We start from the raw sequence: 24,833 nt of genomic DNA on the forward strand, positions 1-24,833 counted from the left end.
ATACAATCATTTAGTTTAATAAATATCAACTAATAACATAGTATTTATAAATATTATTTTAATTATATAAATAACTATTAGTAACATTAATAAATATATTTTACCCGTATATGAATTCATACATTATTTTAAATATTTTTATTTATATTACATACATAAATATATATTGATAAATGATGAACTTAACCCGTTATAATTTTTGTTTTTTATTTATTTTTATCGTTATAAACATTTCTTCCATAAATATGAAAATATGATATTATGGTGACAATGTTAACAATGTTTACTTTCTTATTATTTCTTCACCAAATGACCATCAAACCTTCATTCCCGAACCATATATCTTTGTCCTCAATACATCAATGCTCACCTAAAGATAGATAAAATTGTAAAAAATTGACTGCTATTTCTATTCTGCAGTTGTAATAATTTTGAACACTTTTTACACTATACTTTCACTGGTGGATATCTTATAGACACTCAATGTAACAAAGTCGATTATTATCCCTCGTCTCATAAATAAATTTCTCTTTATAATATCAATATAATATTTTTCATAAATAAATTACTCTCTCTTCTAAAATAAATACCATGTTTGAAAAAAAAATTATTTCAATGTCACTTTCAATTAACAATGCAATTTTATATTTAATTTTTCAATTGTATCTTCTAATAAATACTTTTAATTTATTGTTCTCCCACTAACAATAATTTACTGACAAATAATTTGGGACAGTACGACAAATAATTTGGAATAGAGTATTTTTTTTTCCACTCTATACCCTATTTAGTAAATGACACTAATTTTGTCATTAAGAAGAATCATCTAAACAAATATTTAGTGTATGGTCTCAATTATCTAAAAAGTGCATTCAGAACAATATAAACACCAATGGTCTAAAAAGTGCATTCAGAGCAATATACACTCACTGGCTTGCATTCAAAACAATATTGCTCTCATCAATGGTCTAATCTAAATTCTAAAGGGTGTCGCTTATCATTCTAGACAAAGTAAGCATCGAGTTCAGCATATAATGTCATGGGTCCAAGGGCGGGGAGGCCAGAAAAGCCGACTAAATTCAGGATTAATTGGTACAATAAACACATCTTCATCATCTACATACACCATACTCGCCACAAAAAGCGGACTAAATTCGGGATTAATTGGTACAATAAACACATCTTCATCATCTACATACACCATACTCAGCAACCTCCAAATCAGTTTGCTCTGCTGAGATGACATTCAAATCGTTAAGCAAATAACTAAAATTAAAATACTCGTCGTGAACTGTCTAATCAATAACACCACGGGAATTACCAAGCCTAAGCTTATAATTCACGAAAAAAATGTGACTTATAAAATACTATGTCATTAGTTGTCATGATTCAACAAAATATTCAATAAATGGAGGTCTAGTACTAGATCAAATAAAATAGAAAATATAATACATTAGAATGAAGAGAGTAAAATAAATAAACATGTTATCTAGAAAATAAAATAAAAAATCACAATTTGAATACAATACTAGCAGTAAAATAGAAAATATAATGATAAATTAGAAGGCAAGAAAGTAGATAAAACTCAAGAAAGATTTCTGACGGTTGGCCTCCATTGATTTTGGTGTCCTGACAGAAGTTTAGCATATCAAACTTGTTTAGCTTTTGTATGCTTTTTACCAAAGAATTTCCTCCGACCTCTAGTTTGTGCTTCTCTTGGATCTTGGATCTGATTTCAATTGAAAATTTAAAACTGTTAAGAACGTGCAGTAACTATCATTTTGCAAATCAAAGTGACTCACAAGAACTTATTAAGAATTCAGACATAAAGACTTAAAAGAACTTGATTAAAGACTTATAACAACGACAACAACCTAGCCTTATCTCTCTAGATGAAAAAACAAAATCAAGTGAGTCACACTTTGACATACCTTATATGGTATGACGCTAACATTTGCTGAAGGCGAGTTTTGAATCAAATAGTCAATTACTCCATCAGGTATGATTGTAGCTTCATCCGGCTGAATGCCGCCTGGTATCATGAACTTGCCAAAACACAAAATAGTGTACAATTGACCTGAAATCGGTTTCATTTGTACTTCCAGTGACTCCAAGTTATAGAAGGAAGTAAATTTAACCTCGAATAAATTGGAAACAAGAGATAGAACCTGAAGACATAAATATATTTAAGAGAAATTAGATAAAAGTAAATGAAAAACATAAATATAAATTAGATAAAAATAACTGAAAACATAAATATATTTAAGAGAAATTAGATAAAAATAAATGAAAAACATAAATATATTTAAGAGAAATTAGATAAAAATAAATGAAAATGATAGCAGACACGGAACCTACCTGCAGAGTATTAGAAGAGACCGTCAATGATCTGATATTAGGAAGGTCTTGCAACGAGCTGAGTAGGACTGCAGCATCATCTTGAACGACGGCGGCAGAGTTTCGAAAGCCAATTTGTTCAGCATCAATGAATAGGTGTTTAAGAGAAGAAAGATGGGTGAGACATAGTTTTTGACTTGTATTACCAATAAAAGAAAAGTTACAAAGATTTGGCGAAGATATGCGGAGTTTTAATGGCTGATTATTATCATCTCGATACATTCTTGTAGCGCAATTAAGAACTTGTGGATTAAGAACAAAGCAACTTATAAGGGTCAAAGTATTCAACTTGTTAAAGGCGGAGAAGGGGTCGGCACAACCATCATCGGCAGCACCAAATCGAAAATATGATAAAGTCAAGTGTGTCAATGAGGGCAAATTGAGATGAGTCGGAAATAAAAATATTGAACCTAATTCTCGAAAACAACGAGGAACAGAAAGGTCAAGAGAAGATAAAGTTTGAGATGCAAATATAGGTTGAAACGGAATATTATTACAGGTGATAGGGTATCGTAATCGCCGGACATTATGTGAAAGGGCATACCTTACCATGCGTTTGACGAATACGTCAGTCCACGGGAAACTATCACGGACCCAGAAATCAATTGGGGAAAGGGTCAAATCTAGAGTGTCGAGAACGGAATTTGAATCGTCGTCCTCATCGAACCCATTGCGAACAGATAGAATTTGAGACAGTGCCCTGTCGAATTTTTCCAGAGATTCGAACTGGTCGGAATCTAGAATTAGGATTGGAAGATTGTTTGTGAGATTGTTCCATCTTTTGGAGAGTATGCAAGTTTGAAAGGCCTCTTTGGTGTTCAAATAGGAAAGTATGTGAAAGACAACCGGATCTGGCAGATCGCCGAATCTGTCCTCAGTTTCATGAGTCAACGACATGTTAGGGTTTGAGTTTGTTTCACTTCAACAAAAACCATCATTGCTCTCTCTATATATATATATATATATATAGCTCACTTTATGGATATTTCAAAGTTGGACCCAATTCTACCGAATCTAGAAGATAAGATAATATCCCCACTCCTTTTTTTATTTGTACTATTATTTAACAACTTTACAACCCTAAACTCACTAGATTAATTATAAGATAGTACCCCCACTCCTTTTTATCTGTACTATTTAACAACTTTGCAAGATTAATTATAATAACTTTGCAATTATTTTCGTTTCTGATTATTATACTTGTTTCAAATTTTATTTAAATTTTTATTTTGTACCATTTTGATGTAACGGATGATTATATTTAAAATTTAAATTTAAAGAATGCACATGTGAAATTAAGATATTTTCTAGGTCTTGTGATCATTTTTAAAGATCGAGTCACCCACTTGCCACATCAACCATTGGTGCGGTAGGGACTTTGAATATCGTAAGGGTAATTGGCCCCATTCTAAATCTAGTGTTGGCTTTCGCATCGATATCAACACTAACAATTACTTTACCCCATATGATAAGTAACCCAACTTCTTCTATGGCTACTCAAGCCCCATACCAAGACCCCTTATACCCCGGGCCAACTGCTCTAATGGTGAACTTGCAAAGTTGTCCTTCGACTTTTGTAGACAACGTTGCAACCTTAGTGTCAACCAAGTTGGAATTTCTTGTTTGAACCAAGTTGGAATTTTCCGTTTTGCAATCCGTGTGAGAGTGAGGGTGAATTGCGTGAGTTTTGTAACACCCCTCTAATAACCCGCGGCAATTAAACATATTTTTAAATCAGAGTAACATGTAGAGAGGCATCACAATTCATAAATAATGAAAACACACGTCAGTATAAGTCATGCATTACTGAAAACACCTGAAATCATAACTCATTAATCAAAACCATGTTCTACGCAGCGGAAATACTTCATCAAGTCAACATTATCACTAATGTATCAGGCTTCAACCAAAACAATTAAATATAGAGTTACAATCAAACTACAAACAAGCGTTCCCAGTGTTACAACTATCAAAGCATGACACCTGACGCTAACTAAAACACTGACTCATGAGCTAATCCTCACCGAGTCGAACAGCCGCTATCCTCAATCTGAAAATGACAACATGTAAGGGTGAGTCTCGTCATAATTAACAAATGTTATAAGGTTATAAAGCAATAACACATCACAGTTGCATCATTCACCCAATTGTTTCATAAACAGACAATCAAAACAATCCAATAACAACCAACACATCATCAACATTTACAACACTGGAATACCTCCAATCATGTTATAAATTATGCATATGAATGGACTGACACTATGCATGTGGTACCAACATCATCCAATGGGAATAACCCATGACCGATCCAACATCATCCAGATACGGCCCTGCCAGCACAGATTCCTCACAATGGGAATCATGCCCTTTACTGATCCAACACACCCTTATGGATACAGTATCATCAATGAATGTGAATGAATGCAACATATATAACATACTTATACCATCATCATCATTATCATCAATATCATCATCATCATCAAGTATGTTCATATATATTAACACCGTTCAATCACAATTCTATCATCATCATATAGAAAATATACATGTATTACATCAATCATCATCATCATCAATAAGAAATAGCATACATGTATTTATCATCATTCTAAAACCAATCAATCATCATATAGATTATTCTATAAGGTTCGTTTAGCTCAAAACGGCACATTAAACGGACCAACGGTTAAAAAGTAATGCATCTTTGAACTTTTTAGAAAATATCTCAAAACACCCACAGTACGCGGCGCCATCACCATCTCGCGGCGCGAACTGAGCGTCCCAAAAATTCCTTGGCGCTCTGCCAAGTTGTTCGCGGCGCAAACCTCCACACGCGGCGCGGAACGAGAAAAAGTTACGCCTTCGCGGCGCGAACACAGGTACGCGGCGCGACCTGAGCGTATCATCACTTCCTAACATTCTGCCTTCATGTTCGCGGCGCCAACCCTATGTACGCGGCGCGAACCGGCGATTTCAGAAACCCCATCCTGCAGAAAACAGCATTCTATGCATTCCAAACACCCCTAATACATACCAGTGCGAACATAGTTACATAGATTGCCCAAACAACACAAATTACGTCTCATAATGCACCAATTACGCATCAATTGAGACTATAACAACGCAGACATCATAGATTCACACATAGAGATCAAACATCATACAATTGACTCAATCCCTAAACCTATCATATGACTCAATCGATCCGAATTCTACATCTATTCAGCATTATCAACCCCTAACCCGATAATAGATGATAATCAGATAAGTCCCCCCTTACCTTAGACAATTCTTGATTCTTGGTCTCTCCCTCTACCGTTCTCCTTCACGTTCCTCGTTCCTTATACTTCTGTTCTTTCACGCTCTTTCTTTGTTCCCAATTCCAATTGTTTTATGAAATAATAATAAAATTAGTAAAAGGTTTACAGAATCACCCCCCCTTCTTTTACTATTTCCACATATGGCCCAAAGCCAAAAACCTTATTTATTCATTATTTCCACAATTTCTTTAATAATTCTAATTATTAATTCAATAATAAAATAAAATTAATATTAAAATTATACGGGCGTTACAACTCTCCCCCACTAAAAGAGTTTTCGTCCTCGAAAACATACCTCAAGCAAAGAGTTCCGGATAGGAATCTTTCATCTGGCTCTCTAGCTCCCAGGTAACATTTCCTTCAGCTGGTCCTCCCCAAGCTACTCTGACTAAAGCTATTTCTTTGCCACGCAATTGCTTCAGTCTTCTATCTTCAATCCTCACGGGCAATGTTTCAACCGTTAAGTTGTCTTTTACCTGTACATCATCTACTTGGATCACATGGGACGGATCGGAAATGTATTTCCTCAACTGAGACACATGGAACACATCGTACAACATTATGCGAAACTCAAAATTGAACATCGAAACTAAAAATGTGTGATAAAAATTTGAATGATTGATTAGACAAATAGTGCCTTTATCTTGTTTTTTAAGTTGAATATTGAAACTACATTTTTAATCACTTTTATTTTTATGAATGAACTATAATTAAAAAAATTTAATAGTATTACACCTACACTTATATATTGCAAATTTTATTTTATACTTAAACTATCACTCTTTAGGTCAACTAACTCAGTATTGTTATTGGATTATTTCCATAAGCGTTTATGTCCTTGTGTTTCCTGCATCATTTCGAACACACACAAAATCAATTATTATCATATTTTTTAAACTTGCAACATCTATACCAGACTAACTCAATAATAAAAATATAGTAATTAAATGATTGGAGTTTGATACAACAACGTGGAATTCTCAAGAATGTCACTTTTCCAATATATGACATTCTTGAGAAACTACCTAGTTATATCTCTACTTAAACTAATTAAATTACCCCACCAACAATTTTCAATGAAGTTCCAACTAGAAGTACCCGTTCAATTCTCTTAATTCCAAGCATCTCAAAATGCAAAATCTTCTTTTTCTTCATTCTAACCACAACACACACAAAATTAGCATCTTCCTTAACAAATAAATGTGATCAAAATCAATATTAAAAAAGAAAAATAAATAAATATAATCCTAAAATATTACTGATTAATTTAACTTTAACTCTGAAGACAAAAAATATCAAAATAAAAAAGAAACCACATGAACAAAACAAATATTTTTTATTGCATTTTCTTTATCCTTGAGTTAAGAATCGTTGATGTAAGAAATAGGTTAAAGTTTCCATTTTTATTAGGTTGAAGGACAAAAAACTGAAATATAGACAACTTCTTTAACACACACAAAAGGAAATTTGGAAAAGGTTGAATTTTTATGTCAAAATTTACCATACGTCCATAACCAACATTCAGAACGTCTTCTTTGACACACGAACATGGAAAGTGTAAAAGGTTAAATTTTTATTTAAAAAAGGTTGTAAACGACATTGAAAATGATATGCAAGAGATATAAAGTTAAAGTGCTCACCCTTATTGACAATCCACTTGAATAACTTGTTAAACCACTTGAACAACCTGAAAAAGAAATACAGAAAAACACCGATCCTTCACATTTTCCAGATCTTAATTTATTTCACAGATCTGAAAAATACCATCGGTTTCTTTACAGATCTAAAAAATATCATTGATTTTGCAGATCTGAAATATCACTTATCTAAAATTTAAAGTAAGAATAAAATCTAAAATCTTATAAGAACAAAAGATTGAGGTCTTCAAAACGATTCAGAAATAATAAATAAAGGAAATTAAAGTTTGAAGATTTAAAGAAACAATTGAGATTCATCATTATTGTTGTAAAATGCAGAAAATGAAGGGAACACAGTGAGGAGAGAAAGCCGTGGAAGAAAAGAGAGGTAGAGGAATTAAAGGAAATCTAAAATCTTACACCATTTTTTACTATTAAATAGTGAACAATACCAAGAGAGGTAGAGGAATTAAAGGAAATCTAAAATCTTACACCATTTTTTACTATTAAATAGTGAACAATACCAAGAGAGGTAGAGGAATTAAAGGAAATCTAAAATCTTACACCATTTTTTACTATTAAATAGTGAACAATACCAGTGACAACGAACAGTATCCATAAATAGTATTAAGAATAGTGTATGAACAATGTCTTTTAAAAGTAAAATAAAGCTGGTTAATAAAGTAAAAAATTGGTTAATATAGTGATGAAGTTGGTTAACAAATATCTTGATATTAAAAATATTTTTTACAGTAAAATAAAATTAGTTAATGGAATGTAAAAAGTTGATTAATGAAGTTAATTAATAATTTGCCCATATTTTTAATAGATATAGGTGAATAGTAAAATAGGTGTAAGAAAATAGTGTAAGAATATCATTTTTATTAAAATAAATATATTATATAAATAAATGAGCGCTTCATATAAGAAACCGTCAGGTTTGTTACTATTTGATATAAAAAAGTTGATAATTATTAACTTACATTGTTTTCTTTATGACACTGCACATACACTCATATAGTAAACTAGTGTCTTACGGGTACCCGTCGTTTTCGCGCATTGTGATTGAGAAAAATAAAAAGTATTGGTAAAAGACTAAATTTTGGTTAAAATGGGTAAAATTATAAAAATATTAATACCAATATTTCAACTTTATATGCTAACATTTTATGTTCTATAACTAGTAAAATCACAATTTCTTGTTCAAAAATTTCTCTCAATTATAGTGTTAAAAATACGACCCCTAAAGTATTTTTTACATATATCCTCCTTTTTGAGTCAATAATGGCAATAGAACCTTGAAAAACAACTTTGACCGGATATTTAATGACAATCTGCCATAACATCAGTGTGCTTAATTCCTTCTCATTACCCTGAAGAATTAATTGCCAATGATGGGAAAAACAATTAATAGTAATGAAATGTTAAGCATTTAGTTTAATGCATATAAGAAACAAGCTTTGCAAATTACCTTCCCAACCGAGTCAGCTCAGGTTCTGCCAGTAGCATATCTTGCAATGGTCTCACGCCAGTTATTTTATCGGAGCTACGGAAACAACAAATATGATTAATATTTTAGTTAAGGAAAAACAGTTTGGTCTAACGTATAAATTGTTGGTCTAGAGTTCAATCTCTAAAGGCAGCATTTATTTATATTTATACACTCTCCATCTATGACATATCAGAAATGCATGATACATGAAAGAAGACATAAGTCTCGCGGACATGTCATCAACTCCACCCGAGAATGATATACTCATGACTAAGGAAAATCCAACCAATGGATTCAATAAAAAAGATAAAAACCTTACCTATAAATATGATCCATTGAAAGTAGTCTGTGGCAAAGTTTGTAGTCACTGCTAACATAAGTAATAGTCAGGCTACCAACATCTGGGTGAGGCCAGCTTCTTGAGGTTGGACCCTGCAGTATAAAAGTATCAGGTTCTTGAAATCCTGTTGCGTCCTCTTTGGTGATGAATCCTTCAATCCATTTAGGTGAAATGGAATTCCATATAGGATTTACCCAGTCCCTGGATATTACACACACTACAGGGTACAGCCAGCACCACAACTTGTCCCTGGATATTACACACACTACAGGGTACAGCCAGCACCACAACTTCTCAAAGTTCTGTTGTCAAGATTTAGATTTATTAAATATACTTGATCAAAAGGTCATTTCTACCTAGATCCCTCAAGTCCATTTCTACCTAGATCAACCCGTCTACTGCCACCCCAAGAAACTCAATTATTAACTAAAACTTGATGTTTATATCCTTCCATAAGCACAGGTGCCTCTTTTTATCATGCATATCTGGAACACAAAAAAATACCCGGCTTTATAGTAAAGGCAAGCACTAAGAATTCACCTTTTTTCCACTAATTTTAACCGTAATTGCTCAACATAAAAAATGCTCCAAGCAACAAAAAATAATTAACTTCATAGGGAGTTCTAAGAATCATCGGATCTTTCAATTAAATCCTTCATCGAGTAAGCAAAACTCAATATTAAGGTAGGTCAACCACATGAGAAGTTCATAACTTCTAACAAAAATTTGCCATGGCGACAATTTGGCAATACTTGATTCCTTTAGAAAACTAAAATGCATGCGAGAAATGGGAGAATCCACAATCCTAAAGCAAACATAAGAAATTGGATCTTCATAGAGTTCATCGTTGGAATAAATAGTTAAAAATCATTAACATTTTGAAAATATCTCCTCTATAGGGATAAAATAATCTATAGTTAAAAATCTTGTATCTTGTAAAAGTAAGATGCATATTGATCACTCAGTTTAGTGTTGGGGGAAAATATCAAGCTATGGCAATGGTTACATGCGATGTGAACTTATGGGTAAAAACAGCTACTTAGCAAGTTGAAGCTTGGCAGTAATGATAAGATGAAATTATATTGCCTCAGATAATCAAGTTTCCCTTCACATTGCATCAAAATTCAGTTTTACATTAATGAACCAAACATACAGAAATTGATTATGACTTAAGCAGGGGGAAAAGTCATAAGGAAATTTCTATTGAGTCAGTCAACTCCAGAGATTGCGTTGCAAAAATTCGCACAAAATCCGTAATATCACACTAAATAGAATATGAACTGATCATATTACAGTTTACAGCTACATATATCAACCGATCATACCTCACGCAATATTACGGATTACAACTGCATATATTAACCGATCATACCTCACGACAATGGTAGTTTAGACCGGGAAGTTGTGTAGAATGAAATGTAATTATGCGAAGAATTTGAGAAGCCTGCAACAAACATACAAATGATAAGCACTCATCTAGTTAACTTGAAAATCCGAAAAGATTAAAGAGGATATAAATGAAAAGGACATATATCGAAACAAAACCTTAATCATGCTGCCGAATTAAAGTAGATACAAAGCTTTGGATCAGTAGCATCAACGCGCCTCATGGATTTAAACCCTCTGCATTGGCAACAATTTTAACACCGCTATCTGCCGTACTAACAGCAAGAAGATTTCCATGCTTATTGAACTTGTCATGAAGCTGTTCAAGAATAGCATAAACTTTTAGTCAGTTCGTCTCTCTTGCTACTTGCTGCAATTTCCACAAATGGCAAGATTACTTCAGCGAGGAAGTTGTGCATTTTGTAATGAGAGCCAGAAATGAACGTATTATAGGTTAATTTGGAGCTATAGCTTGGCAGATTCAAGATAAATGGAAATGAAGAACTGAAGTTAAATACTGTATATTTTTTTGTGATGCCAGAGTTGAGGATAATATGTAATAAGTTACACCTGAATGTTTATTTTCTGGGTGATGAAACTTTAGAATTGAAGAAATCTAAAATTATTGCGCTTCTTTACACATAGATTTTTCAGATATCAAAGATGAGCTCAAATTCATTCAATCCTTTCTTACAGATGCAGACATAAGGGCCGCAGATGAAGTAGAAACCAATGATGGACAAAGAACTTGGGTGAAGTATCTAAGAGAAGCATCATTTCGTATTGAAGATGTTATTGAAGAATATCTTCCGCTCAACTATAGAGCCAACCCTCCTGGATGCACATCTTTAGTCAGCAAGGTTGCAAGCCTAATCAAAACTTGGATTTCTCGTCATCAGAGTGCATCTGAGATAAAGGACATTAAGATGTCAATCTGTGAAATCAAGGAAAGAAGTCAGAGGTACAACTTTCAAATTTTACAACCACCGGGATCATCAACATACAACTCAGGAAAATGACTACTATGTCTATACTTAAACACACACTCATGAGCCATTCTATACCGAAAACCACTTGCGCCAGTTGCGCCAAATTCATGAAGGTGATTGAAATAACGTTGTACAGTGACGTTGTGTTGCACATATGAAAGTTTGTGAAGGAAGATCGAAGAGTTCTTGAGGAGTGAAGATCGAAAGTTGAATGGAGATGAAGATGTTGGGTTTTTTTGCCTCAAGCGAAAGAGAAAAGGAGTTGGAAGAAGAAAAGGAACAGTTTAGGGAAGAGGACCCTTAGTAACTGCCAATTATGATGGAGGGAGAAGTTAATTTTGAGGATGCTGATGTGGCTTTTTGAGGGAACAGAAGCTGATGTGGCATAGCTAAGAAATGAGGAAATGTGTGAACTTTCTTATATGATAGGTTTTCTAACACTGTACATACATTCATAGAGTAAATTTTGTACCTATTTCCACTAATTCACGAACTTTCTACACATTTTGTATTTTGTGTAAACCATTCATAAATTCTAACACTACCTTTATCTCATGTAAACAACAAAATTTGTCATTCATTATCACCTTTTAACCATAACACTAAACATGTAACAAAATCACGCCATTATTCCAATCCGCACCACCGACCACCACCAGACATCACCCGCCACGTGAACAATCTGCTTTGCTCCGACAAACACCTCATCTTCCGCGCTCTGAAGCCCTCCGACCGCAAACAGCCACACCAAATGACGCGAGCGGAAGACTCAACCACAAGCACCCCGTGCGCCAGTCACCGCAGAGTTTGAAAGGTCAGATACGTATAATTCACGGAAAAAATGTGACATATAAAATACTATGTCATTAGTTGTCACGATTCAACAAAATATTCCAATAAATAAGACCTCTGGGGGGTCTAATACTAGATCAAATAAAATAGAAAATATCAAAAGTAAGCATCGAGGTCAACATATAATGTCATGGGTCCAAGAGCGGGAAGGTCATACACCATACTCAGGAACCTCCAAATCAGTTTGCCAGTGGTAAGACATATACATTCAAGTCATTAAGCAAATAACTAAAATCAAAATAATCATAGTGAACTGTCTCATTAGTAACACCACGGGAATTAACAAGCCTAAGCTTCATAAATACGTATAATTCACCCGAAAAATGTGACTTATAAAATACTATGTCATTAGTTGTCACGATTCAACAAAATATTCCAAAAAATGGAGGTCTAGTACTAGATCAAATAAAATAGAAAATATAATACACTAGAATGAAGAGAGTAAAATAAATAAACATGTTATTTAGAAAAGAAAAAAAAAACAATAAATAAATCTTGGAATACAATACTTGCAGTAAAATAGAAAATATAATGATAAATTAGAAGGCAAGAAAGTAGATAAATCTCAAGAAAGATTTCTGATGGTTCGCCTCCATTGATATTGGTGTCCTGACAGAAGTTTAGCATATCAAATTTGTTTAGCTTTTGTATGCTTTTTACCAAAGAATTTCCTCCGACCTCTAGTTTGTGCTTCTCTTGGATCTTGGATCTGATTTCAATTGAAAATTTAAAACTATTAAGAACTTGCAGTAACTATCATTTTGCAAATCAAAGTGACTCACAAGAACTTATTAAGAATTCAGACTTAAAGACTTAAAAGAACTTGATTAAAGACTTATAACAACGACAACAACCTAGCCTTATCTCTCTAGATGAAAAAACAAAATCAAGTGAGTCACACTTTGACATACCTTATATGGTATGACGCTAACATTTGCTGAAGGCGAGTTTTGAATCAAACAGTCAATTACTCCATCAGGTATGATTGTAGCTTGATACGGCTGAATGCCGCCTGGTATCATGAACTTGCCAAAACACAAAATAGTGTACAATTGACCTGAAATCGGTTTCATTTGTACTTCCAGTGACTCCAAGTTATAGAAGGAAGTAAATTTAACCTCGAATAAATTGGAAACAAGAGATAGAACCTGAAGACATAAATATATTTAAGAGAAATTAGATAAAAGTAAATGAAAAACATAAATATAAATTAGATAAAAATAACTGAAAACATAAATATATTTAAGAGAAATTAGATAAAAATAAATGAAAAACATAAATATATTTAAGAGAAATTAGATAAAAATAAATGAAAATGATAGCAGACACGGAACCTACCTGCAGAGTATTAGAAGAGACCGTCAATGATCTGATATTAGGAAGGTCTTGCAACGAGCTGAGTAGGACTGCAGCATCATCTTGAACGACGGCGGCAGAGTTTCGAAAGCCAATTTGTTCAGCATCAATGAATAGGTGTTTAAGAGAAGAAAGATGGGTGAGACATAGTTTTTGACTTGTATTACCAATAAAAGAAAAGTTACAAAGATTTGGCGAAGATATGCGGAGTTTTAATGGCTGATTATTATCATCTCGATACATTCTTGTAGCGCAATTAAGAACTTGTGGATTAAGAACAAAGCAACTTATAAGGGTCAAAGTATTCAACTTGTTAAAGGCGGAGAAGGGGTCGGCACAACCATCATCGGCAGCACCAAATCGAAAATATGATAAAGTCAAGTGTGTCAATGAGGGCAAATTGAGATGAGTCGGAAATAAAAATATTGAACCTAATTCTCGAAAACAACGAGGAACAGAAAGGTCAAGAGAAGATAAAGTTTGAGATGCAAATATAGGTTGAAACGGAATATTATTACAGGTGATAGGGTATCGTAATCGCCGGACATTATGTGAAAGGGCATACCTTACCATGCGTTTGACGAATACGTCAGTCCACGGGAAACTATCACGGACCCAGAAATCAATTGGGGAAAGGGTCAAATCTAGAGTGTCGAGAACGGAATTTGAATCGTCGTCCTCATCGAACCCATTGCGAACAGATAGAATTTGAGACAGTGCCCTGTCGAATTTTTCCAGAGATTCGAACTGGTCGGAATCTAGAATTAGGATTGGAAGATTGTTTGTGAGATTGTTCCATCTTTTGGAGAGTATGCAAGTTTGAAAGGCCTCTTTGGTGTTCAAATAGGAAAGTATGTGAAAGACAACCGGATCTGGCAGATCGCCGAATCTGTCCTCAGTTTCATGAGTCAACGACATGTTAGGGTTTGAGTTTGTTTCACTTCAACAAAAACCATCATTGCTCTCTCTCTATATATAGCTCACTTTATGGATATTTCAAAGTTGGACCCAATTCTACCGAATCTAGAAGATAAGATAATACCCCCACTCCTTTTTTTATTTGTACTACTATTTAACAACTTTACAACCCTAAACTCACTAGATTTTCTAACACAAATTTTGTACCTATTTCCACAAGTTTATTTTATTTAGTATGATTTGATTTATTCTCAATTAAAAAAAATTATCCAATTTTTTGTATTTGTTAATAGATAATATTATTTAGTGATATTGAAATATTATTATTTTTATTTTTAACTATAAGCAATTAATTTGTATTTAATAGAATTTTTATGCGCATAGTTAGAAATTTCAAGCAATAATTTAAATGTCAAATCAAATGAGGGTAACAAATAAATTTTATATTATACAAAATTAAAATATGACAATTATTAATTTATTAAAATTAAAAAAATAAATAAATTTATAATGATGTAACTGTAAGTAATTGTATAAGATTATGGATTGTAATTTATTATTTTATTAGGATAAACAAATGAAATATTCATTCATTTTGAATATATGTCTAATTGTTTTTAATTTTCATATTGAAGGGTGCACAAAAGTAAACAATGGTTTTAAATAAATTATATTTTTTTAAATAAAAAATTAATAGTATCTTTTATATGGTACAATATAATAATAAATTTGTTTACTTTAATTTGAGATTATATAATTTTATTATGAGAAATATTTTATTAGAGTTAGTCTGTATGACCAAATCCAAAACACTTATAAGTAATCATAAAGTTTCCATAATTTTATATACATGTATAAATCAATATTACAAAAACTATGATATAAAAAATTTGATTAACAACAACGAAAAACTATAAATAATAAAATAGTAATGGTTCAAATCACACGCATACTTCCGTTTGAACGATATACGAACGCAGGACAAGGTAGATGCAGTAGTCCTAGCGCTGGAGGAGAAGGCTCTGAACTGGTTGCACATGGGTAAGGATGTCAACTTGCCTCCGTTAGCGGGAATCACCGTGGGGATTCTCCGTTTGGGGCTCCAAAGATGGGGAATTTTCCCCCCGCGAGGATGGGGATGGGGATCAAAGTCTCCCCGAAGGCACTTCGGGGACGGGGGTGGCGTAAATATCTCCCGCCCCGTGGAGTCCCCGCCCCGAATAAAATAGCATAATGTCCTTAATTTATATATAATTTTAAATTATTATGTAAGTTTATTTAACATTTTATATAATTAATCTTATACACAAATTTAAAATATATATGTATTGTTAGTAAAAGAGTGATATAAATGATTTTTTCATTTTTTTTAGTTTGAAAATTTTGTTCGATATTATAGATTAAATATTGTAAAAACAATATATTTATTGGTTAGTTTTTTAAGCTTTTACTATTAATTTGGTTTAAAATTATATATAAAAAAATTCATGTTTATAGATCTCCGCATGAACCGTGGGGATCCAAGGGGACCCGCGGGGTCGGGGATGGGTGACAAAATCCCCCCGAAACGGGGATCCGAAGTGGGGATGGAGAATAGATTCAATGGCGGGGATTGTGATGGGAATGTATCCTCCGTCCCCGCCCCGCCCCATTGACATCCCTGCACATGGAAAGAGAGAGAAATGACAGGTGACCCTAGTTGCACTTGGGAAGAGAGAGACAGTATATCTTAGGCTATTTAAAGGAAGGATATTGATGAGTAGTGGTATGCAGAAAATTCCTTGTGGCCTCACTGCCTACTCCACTTTCGGTGGCCCCCACCCTTACATTCTCTAGTATATGTTTTAGCAAAACTATCAGTATACAGCTATACATTAAAATGAAATTTAAACTAAAGCAGTAAGGAAATGGAAATTTTAACTAGCATACAGGCAATGATTTGATGAAATAAGGAATTTTAATGTTAGACTCGTTATAGCTGCTCTTTGACAACACTCTGTTTATACAAAATAGTATATTGTAAAACAATGGTTTGTTTAAATTCCACTAAATATAGCTTATAGGGCACTATAGCCACTATTTGACAACACATGAATTTGGTAATCACAAGAACTACTATCCGACTTTTGGAGCATAGACACTAACATCTTAAATACAGCTGTAAAATTAGATTTTACTAAGTTAAAATAGTACTCACTCCTTCAAAGATCAGAAAAAAATATCACACGTCCTATAAGACCCATTCAAGGATCAAACACCAAGAAATTATGTAAAAGTAAAACATAATAGTTGATAGAGGAATGTGGTGCAGGTGGCCAGCCACCTAGAAAGCATGTATACAACATGGGGCATGGATGTATAATGACATGGACAAATGGATAAACTTATTTGGAAAAGTTATAAGACATGAATCCGGTATAATAAAACACATGAAATCAGTTAACACAATTCAAATAGGGAGAGACCACAGACCAGTATTTTAGAATTTTAGCATCAGGCGTTTTAGCGATAATAAAATGTCATTGTTGATCAAATACTGCAGTATTCCCATCTGAATTAGAATAAAGATTCAAAAAAACTTGAAGAAAAAAAATCATAAAATACAACTAATGTCCTTGAACTTTCTAACACCTCATGGATACAGCAAGATGTGCCTACAGTTTCAAATTTTAATAGGAGTTTGAGTGAAGAAATTGATTCAAGGTGACAAAAAGTGATTTCGAGTGAATTAATTTTGATTACAATTGAGCCAAATGTAATGTTATTAATGTTTGAATATGTTTGGACTCAAAAGTTACAAATCATATTTTCAAGTTAAAATCAATTCTGAAGGTAAAATCAATTTTACTAGAGAGCCGCCAAACATGCTAAAATAAATTTTGCACATCTATATTCAATTCTGAGTGCTCTAAACATAGGTGGCAGAGTTAGTAGTTACAGTTCTATTAGGAGTTTGTGACAGAATTGATGTATTAAAGACCTATAATAAGGGATTCATACATATAATTTCATATCTTATAACCGATGCAACGCAAATGAAATGAAAAAATTCATTCACATTTTACAGAAACCAAGAACTAAATTATTATGACCACAGTAGTAAAATCTTAAATTAAAACATGTTAAGCAGAAGCTACTATTAGGAAAACAAATAAAGACATGAATTCTTTTATATAACTTACTTTTTGAGTTTTTATCCTTAAAGCCTGTTATATCTAGGTTATGAGACAAGTGCTAAAAGAAACTCATTTGAAATTTTCTTCTTTTTTGGAGAAAACTTGCACTGTTATTAAAATAATTTTAAAATTTAATTTTGTTTTTCGAAACACAAGCTAACAGACCCTTAGTACGAAGATGTCAGTGCATAAAAAGTCTCAAATTTGTAGCAGAGCATTGGGTGAAGCTGGGTAGGAAAGAGGTTACAACAGGAAATATGACATATACCATTTTATACAACAGTAGCTGGTAGCCACTAAGGTTGATATCGTATCCCGCTACAAAAATCTAATCATGAGCATCCAAGAGCTACTTTACTAAGCAGATAACAAGGTAGTTAATGAGTAAGCACAAGCCTTAGAAATCCAACTAGAAATTTAGCAACCAAGTATCACAATCAATATTTCATAATGGGCAAGTAATTAGTAAATCCAAGTGCCTTCTGTCATAATACCAATTCAGGAAACCAAGTCAGTAAGTTTGTTATAACAATGAGACACGTAGACATAAGGGCAGTGCGGAGAATATATAACTGAATGTTTGTGACTACAATCAATGTGTTTGTCCCCCCAAGTGCTACGTATCAGAGCGACAACCGACTCGAACTCACGGACTAAGTCTTCACTCACAGCTATCACCTGTACGTCACCAACATAAAGGCAACAACCAACAAGAAAAGGCTAAGATATCTAACGATATAAATAAAGTTCAATTCACCATAAAATCATAAAAATTCATCGCGAGGCATACATCTATATCACCGGTAAATTACCAATAATCAGTGGTAATGTATCATCACTTTATTTTCCTGTACTTCACAATATTCACAAAAATTCATCGCATCCCAACGTCGTAAAACATTACAAAGAAAGTAGCGGTTAGCGTATTAACTCCAAAAATGTTCCTCCCCGGATTATTTAATTGTTATTATTGTTTCTGTTACTAAAATAACTTGAGATATTTTCCTGCTACTTATTACTGTCTCTGTTATGCAATTAGTCGTTTGCACTGATATACACAAAATTCTACTACTGGCAATCCTATCCTACTGTCATACACATTAACTTTGCCATTGTTGTTGTTTTTCTACTAGTATCACTTCTACTGCTACTTGGACATAATCTTCTATTACTGATATCCCTTAATAAATTAATTCATTGCCATAATCATTTGCTATAACCGAACCATTTTAAATTCAATCTAGTCCCCCTAATTAAATCACTACTATGTTTATACTAAATTAATTAGGATAGCAAAATGGAGTCGTACTAATATTTACTTACAGGGGCACATATTAAAAGGAAAATTGGAAGTGAAAACAACTGGTGAACCCCGTCCTTGTAACTAGACGCCCCCCATCCTTCACTTAAGGGGCGCCCACCCTAGGACCAAGGGGCGGCCGCCCTGTACTCCGTGGCCCTCGCCACTATGTTTCCTTTCTTCTTCCTATTTCCTCTTCTGTACTCCTAATTCATTCGTTCTCAATGCAATTTTTTTTCCAGAATCGGTTTATATTCATAGTAACTTCAACAACACGGGAAATTAACATTCACATCATCATCGATTCGAGTAACCAAAAAACAATTTCCATTCATAATTCACAAACCAGCACATTTAATTAACATTCATCACAACAATAATTCTTCATACAATTTTTCATAAAAAACACATAACAACAAAATATCAAATATACCAAACTATAGATAAAATTCATAACCCAAACCCCCACATACGGTTTATCATATCCCTGTTTATAGAGCAAGAATCCTACCCCTTACCTTTGGATCGAAAGTTGCTCTAAATTTGTTCCCGATTGAAATCACCCAATGCTCTCTGAGCTTCCTCTGTTATCTCTCCAAAACCCTCTTCTGCTATGTGCCTCTATGTTATCTTTTTTTCTTTCTAAAAACTTAAGTGATATGCTACCACCTCTATTTGCTTCACAATTCTAATTGGGCCAATATTCACTCGTACAACACACACACACATATTAGCCCACCTAATTAAAATATACACCAATTATTATTCTATGTTATTTTAATCGATTTATTTAATTTAGCAGAATACCTCCTAAACACCAATAATTATACTATTAATATTTTTAATACTAAAAATGCTAAATATCACTATTAAAATTCGACCGGCTATTCCATCAAAATACTCGACTTGACAACTCAAAATGCGACGAAACACGATAAATACTCAAAATTAACTAAATTAAATATGTCATCGCATTACAGGTGTTACATTATGTATCCATTTGTTAAATGTTTGAGCAATTTGTATGATGTTGAATGATGTGACATCCTATTTGACGTTGATTTAAAAAATTTATTTACTCTAATTTTATTAAAATATCGATGGGGAAAATAGGGTGTTATAATTAACACACTTCCATTCATATCACTCCCTTTGAAGTGGTATATGGTCAACCACCACCCATCCATGTGCCTTACTTACCTCACACTGTTGAAAATCTGAGTGTGGATAGAAAACTGCTTGCTAGAGAAGAAGCAATCAAAATTCTGAAATTTCACTTGATGTGTGCTTAGAAACGAATGATTCAACAAGCAAACAAACACAAAAGTGATCGTGCGTTTGCTATTGGTGATCATGTCTACCTTAAACTACAACCATATAAATAACTTTCTATGAAATTTCATGGTGTGCATAAACTACTTCCCAAGTTTTATGGACTTTTTTGATCGAGGATCGTGTGGGTTCCATAACTTATAAACTCCAACTACCTCCCTTTGCCGCCATAAACAATGTTTTTCACGTTTCTCAACTGAAGTTGTATCCAAATCCTCACGGGCAGCCAATTCAACACCTTCCTGCTACAGTTCCCCAAAAGACCAGGATACCTCTAGCTATTCTCGATAGAAAGACTTACCTTTTGACCAAGCTATTATGAAGAGAAAGGTAATGTGATAGGAATTCAAGGACCACAAATAAACTTGCTTTTCCCTTATTTTGTTATTTTGCTTATTTTGTCCTTTGTAAGCTTCTAGATTGATGAATTGTTAAATTTAGAATAAGTGGCAATGATTGGTTAACATGTGGACAGCTTTCTCTATTTAATCGGTGGTACTATGTAATAGAGAATCTATCCATTATAACAAAATTTATTCTTCTCCTTCAACTCTTACCTTATCTTCATTTGTTCTACAACCAACAAATAATTATTCTAATTCTGAGTTATCTCTGGTGTAGGATCAGGTATTAATGGCAACCATCCCTAATATCCTAACAACGGTACCAAATAATGACTTTTTCCAAGGAATTATACTTAAGACTACCCACGGCCAAATGTTTCACGATCATTCATTCTCACTCCTCATAAAAATTCAGAATTGGTGGAACGGGTTTGGAGAAGGGGAAACATGAATTGGTGAGAGAGGAAGAGAGAGAACTTAATTCATTTCTCATTATCATCCTATATTTTTATTCATCTTTGTCACACGCTCGCGAAAAATGAACAGACTCGCCACTAATATATTTATCCCATAAGGGAAAGGAATATCAGGGAACCTAACAAAGGATAAGAACAGGGTCTTGCGACCAGAGAATCTAGGTACGGGAGTCGGTTACGCAAGGGGAAGGTATTAGCACCCCTCGCGCCCATCGTACTCGATGGTATCCATCTATGTTTGTTTCTATCTAAAGGGTGTGTACTATGTCTAAACCTATATGCGAATGAATGCAAAAGAAACACGGGGAAAAGAAGGATTATTTACAATTGTGCTTGTTCAAGCCCCGCGACTTGATGACTACGTATCCTTTTCAGGAATCAGAGCGCCGTAGTTCGGCTCACAAGTTTCTGTTTGTTTTTGTGTTTTTTAGTTGGGCAGAGTTAACGTTCGTGCTCTTGCATAAGGGGAGACCTACGATGCGATCGAGCGGAAATAACAATGCCCTTAGAAAGAAGAAAGAAAAAGATTGGTTTGTGTCTTGTAGGGTAATTCCATGATGACGAAGACCCATTACAAGGCTTCACATCACTTCCTTACTTTGTTTTAAGTCTGACCATTTATTAGGTTTTTTAAGTGTTTTTGGTTGGTGTTTTTTAAGGGGGAATTTGTTTGTGACTTAGATCATACAAAAAGGAGTTTTTGTTTTTTGAGTATTTAGAGAACGCACACCAAGGCCTACACCTCAATCATTTCTCTAAATAGCGGCTAAGAAATACACCGAGGCCTACACCTCAATCATTTCTTTTCCGCTAAGTAGAAAAGAACATACATCGGAGCCTACGCCCCAATCATTTCTTTCCCACTATGTAGAAAAGAACATACACCGGGACCTACGTCCCAATCATTTCTTTCCCACTATGAAAAAAGAGTTGTGGTATGATCTTCGTCAATATTTATTAGATTTTTTAATGGTTGAAAAGAAAAAAGAATGAGAAAGGGAACTAAGCCTATTTTCTAATCTAATGTTGTTATTCAAGTCTAAGTCCAATGTTAACATGGTGACTAAATTCTAAAAGGAGCATTAAAATGGTATTAACAAAATAGGCCAAAAATTAGCAACAAAATCACACAACAATCATACAAAAATAGCATGGAAATGATACAAAACATAAAGAAAACGGTTCAAGTATTAGTGTAAAATTAAACTAAAACTACTATTTTTTATGGCATTTTTATGAAGGAGAATTCAAAGGATTAATGTCAAAATTACCCTAAAAATCTACCATTTTTATGTATTTTTATGAAGAAAAATTCAAAGGATTAATGTCAAAATTACCCTAAAAATCTACCATTTTTATGTATTTTTATTTGATTTAAAAAGGATTTATGAGGTAAAAATAAAGGCGAAAGAAAATTAAAATAAAAAATAAAGTCTAAACTGCAAGGGGGTGTAACAGCAATTTTATTATGAACTGAAATTAGTTACAGCAATTCTGGGCCAACAATTAAGGGGGTGCGGATAGCATGAGCGTGCTAAGGCCCATCACATTGTGGTGGTGTACTAGCAACAAGGGAGTGCAACTTCAGAAAACTTCCAGACCCGGATTCACGTGAGGCCCAATGCTCACTCTTCTCACCATCTTTTAATTCATTTTTTATTTCATTCATTATTTATCAGCATTTATTATTTCTACATGGTTTTTATGTATTAAGAAAGTAACACACACACACAGAACATATATCAATAGGGCAAGGTATTTTTAAATGTAATAAGACAAAACAAGACCTAGCTAATCACATCTGGCCACGTCACCACCCAATGATTGAAACATACAAAAAACTTGGAATGAGAACCACTGGCGCGTGGCCACGTGAGCACGGGGGGGTGGACGTTCAAACACCCACAGACGCCGGAGCTCTGCTCCGGTCGTCTTCTCCGGCCAACACACGGCGGAGACGAGAGGTTTTCTCCAGAAATGACAAAAGCCTACACCTTTCTACTCCATTATCCGTCCTGAGCTCGAATCTAACCTTAGTTTCTCTCAAAACTTTCTCTATCTCTAAAATCGAAGGGATTTGCAAAACTCTAACGTGAATAAACTTCACCAACACGTATGCTAATGGTATCATAGTGATCCCTAGATGTACATGGCTCAGATACGCAGTTCAAACGCTTGTATAAACATCAATACGCACAAACTGAAATCAATGCCTCAAGATGCCAAAGATCGAACATGGTACGCACAAGCCTAACATCTGAGATGCAGATAGGTTTATAGATCTTACCTGTAGACTAATCTTGAATCAAGTTGCAAAGAGAGCTCAACGATTCTTTAACCACTTGAATGAGATGAAGATGATGATGTTTAAGCTCTCAATCCAATCCTAGTCCCTGAATGCCAAGGCTTGGTGAAGTCGATGTTCATATGCGAAGCTCGGTGATGATGGAGATAGAGATTGGATCTTTGAATGTTGCTGGTATAATGGCTGTGATGATGGAGTTTGGAGCTTTATGGGGGAGCTTTGTGAAGTTTGATGGAGGATGATGAAAGTGATGATTAGTTAGAGTTTGTTACACAATGTAACAAACTCTTTTCATGGTGTGGGGGAGAGTGAAGGGAAGAGAATGATTATGAGGAGAGAATGAAGAGAATGAGCATCCAAAAAAGTGAAAGAAAATGAAGTGTGGTTGTCATACCCCAAAATTTGCCCACACTTTTCAAAAATTCAAAACTATTTCAAAAATTGGATTTTTATAAAATCTCGGGTTCATTTACATTGACATTCTGAATTTTATAAATATTCGATTTAAAGTCTATTTTAAAAAATATAATAGTTTACTCTTAAATTGTTATATTTTATTAAATAGCAAAATGCTGACTAATGTTTCATAAACTTTCAATTGGGTTTTTATTTCGAATAAATAATATAGCATAATTGGTAAGCAAGTAAGGTTGGCAGGTCCAAGGTCTCGGGTTCAAATCCCACTTCTGACATTTTCCATTTTATTTATTTTTAACTTTATTTTAGTAGTATTTTATTAAAATATCACAAAAATAATTTTATTATGTTAATTTTCGTTTTTTATTTTAAATATTTTTAGTAATTATTATTATTATTTTTTCCATTATATTCATAAAAAACCAAAAAAAATATTATTAGATGTTATTTCTCATTTTAGTTTTATAGTTATTATAATTTCAATACTAAAAAAAGTAAAAAAATCAAACCTCTTCATCACTTCCCAACACTTACACGAAAAAATCATTAGTATTCCAAAACAACCTCAAGACAAGGGCGCCGTCTAAGGTGCGCAACGTGGATAGGTCTCTCACCGTGAGAGACCTTTTTTTTTGTTTTTTTTTTTTTTCAAAACAATCACAGCCATTGGATATGAGGTGCACCAATGTTATTATAAACCTCTTCACACCCAATAAACTACTTATCAATATTAATTAAGATTATTAAGATTATCAATGTTTATTCATCTTCCCTGATTTCCTTCGTATAT

General features: G+C 33.6%; 2 protein-coding genes and 1 long non-coding RNA gene across 4 annotated transcripts; all 3 read right to left on the reverse strand.

Annotated features, from left to right (window-relative positions):
• Positions 1–921: 921 nt before the first annotated feature.
• On the reverse strand, positions 922–3,366 carry LOC131657228 (F-box protein At5g03100-like). The gene is made up of 3 exons (XM_058926689.1): positions 2,359–3,366; positions 1,932–2,168; positions 922–1,729 (listed from the first exon to the last, which is right to left on the reverse strand). Exons 1-3 carry the CDS (start codon positions 3,292–3,294, stop codon positions 1,649–1,651), a joined length of 1,254 nt encoding a protein of 417 aa, XP_058782672.1. The 5' UTR covers positions 3,295–3,366; the 3' UTR covers positions 922–1,648.
• A 4,805-nt stretch (positions 3,367–8,171) lies between these two features.
• LOC131593423 (SH2 domain-containing protein A-like) lies at positions 8,172–14,814 on the reverse strand. Of its 2 annotated transcripts, XM_058865917.1 has the most exons (7): positions 13,758–14,814; positions 13,331–13,567; positions 10,738–13,128; positions 10,565–10,636; positions 9,172–9,494; positions 8,832–8,906; positions 8,172–8,733 (listed from the first exon to the last, which is right to left on the reverse strand). In XM_058865917.1, exons 3-7 carry the CDS (start codon positions 10,744–10,746, stop codon positions 8,715–8,717), a joined length of 498 nt encoding a protein of 165 aa, XP_058721900.1. In that variant the 5' UTR covers positions 10,747–13,128; positions 13,331–13,567; positions 13,758–14,814; the 3' UTR covers positions 8,172–8,714. The 2 variants fall into 2 exon arrangements, with proteins under 2 accessions (XP_058721900.1, XP_058721899.1); XM_058865916.1 differs by lacking the exons at positions 8,172–8,733; positions 8,832–8,906; positions 9,172–9,494; positions 10,565–10,636 and having other exon boundaries at positions 12,853–13,128; positions 13,758–14,790.
• A 3,298-nt stretch (positions 14,815–18,112) lies between these two features.
• Positions 18,113–19,825, reverse strand: LOC131657229 (uncharacterized). Its single transcript, XR_009300538.1, has 2 exons — positions 19,688–19,825; positions 18,113–18,547 (listed from the first exon to the last, which is right to left on the reverse strand). It is a non-coding gene; the product is annotated as an uncharacterized LOC131657229 (long non-coding RNA).
• Positions 19,826–24,833: the final 5,008 nt, after the last annotated feature.

The sequence above is a fragment of the Vicia villosa genome, linkage group LG3 (assembly GCF_029867415.1).
Source record: "Vicia villosa cultivar HV-30 ecotype Madison, WI linkage group LG3, Vvil1.0, whole genome shotgun sequence".
NCBI classification, from domain to species: Eukaryota; Viridiplantae; Streptophyta; class Magnoliopsida; order Fabales; family Fabaceae; genus Vicia; species Vicia villosa.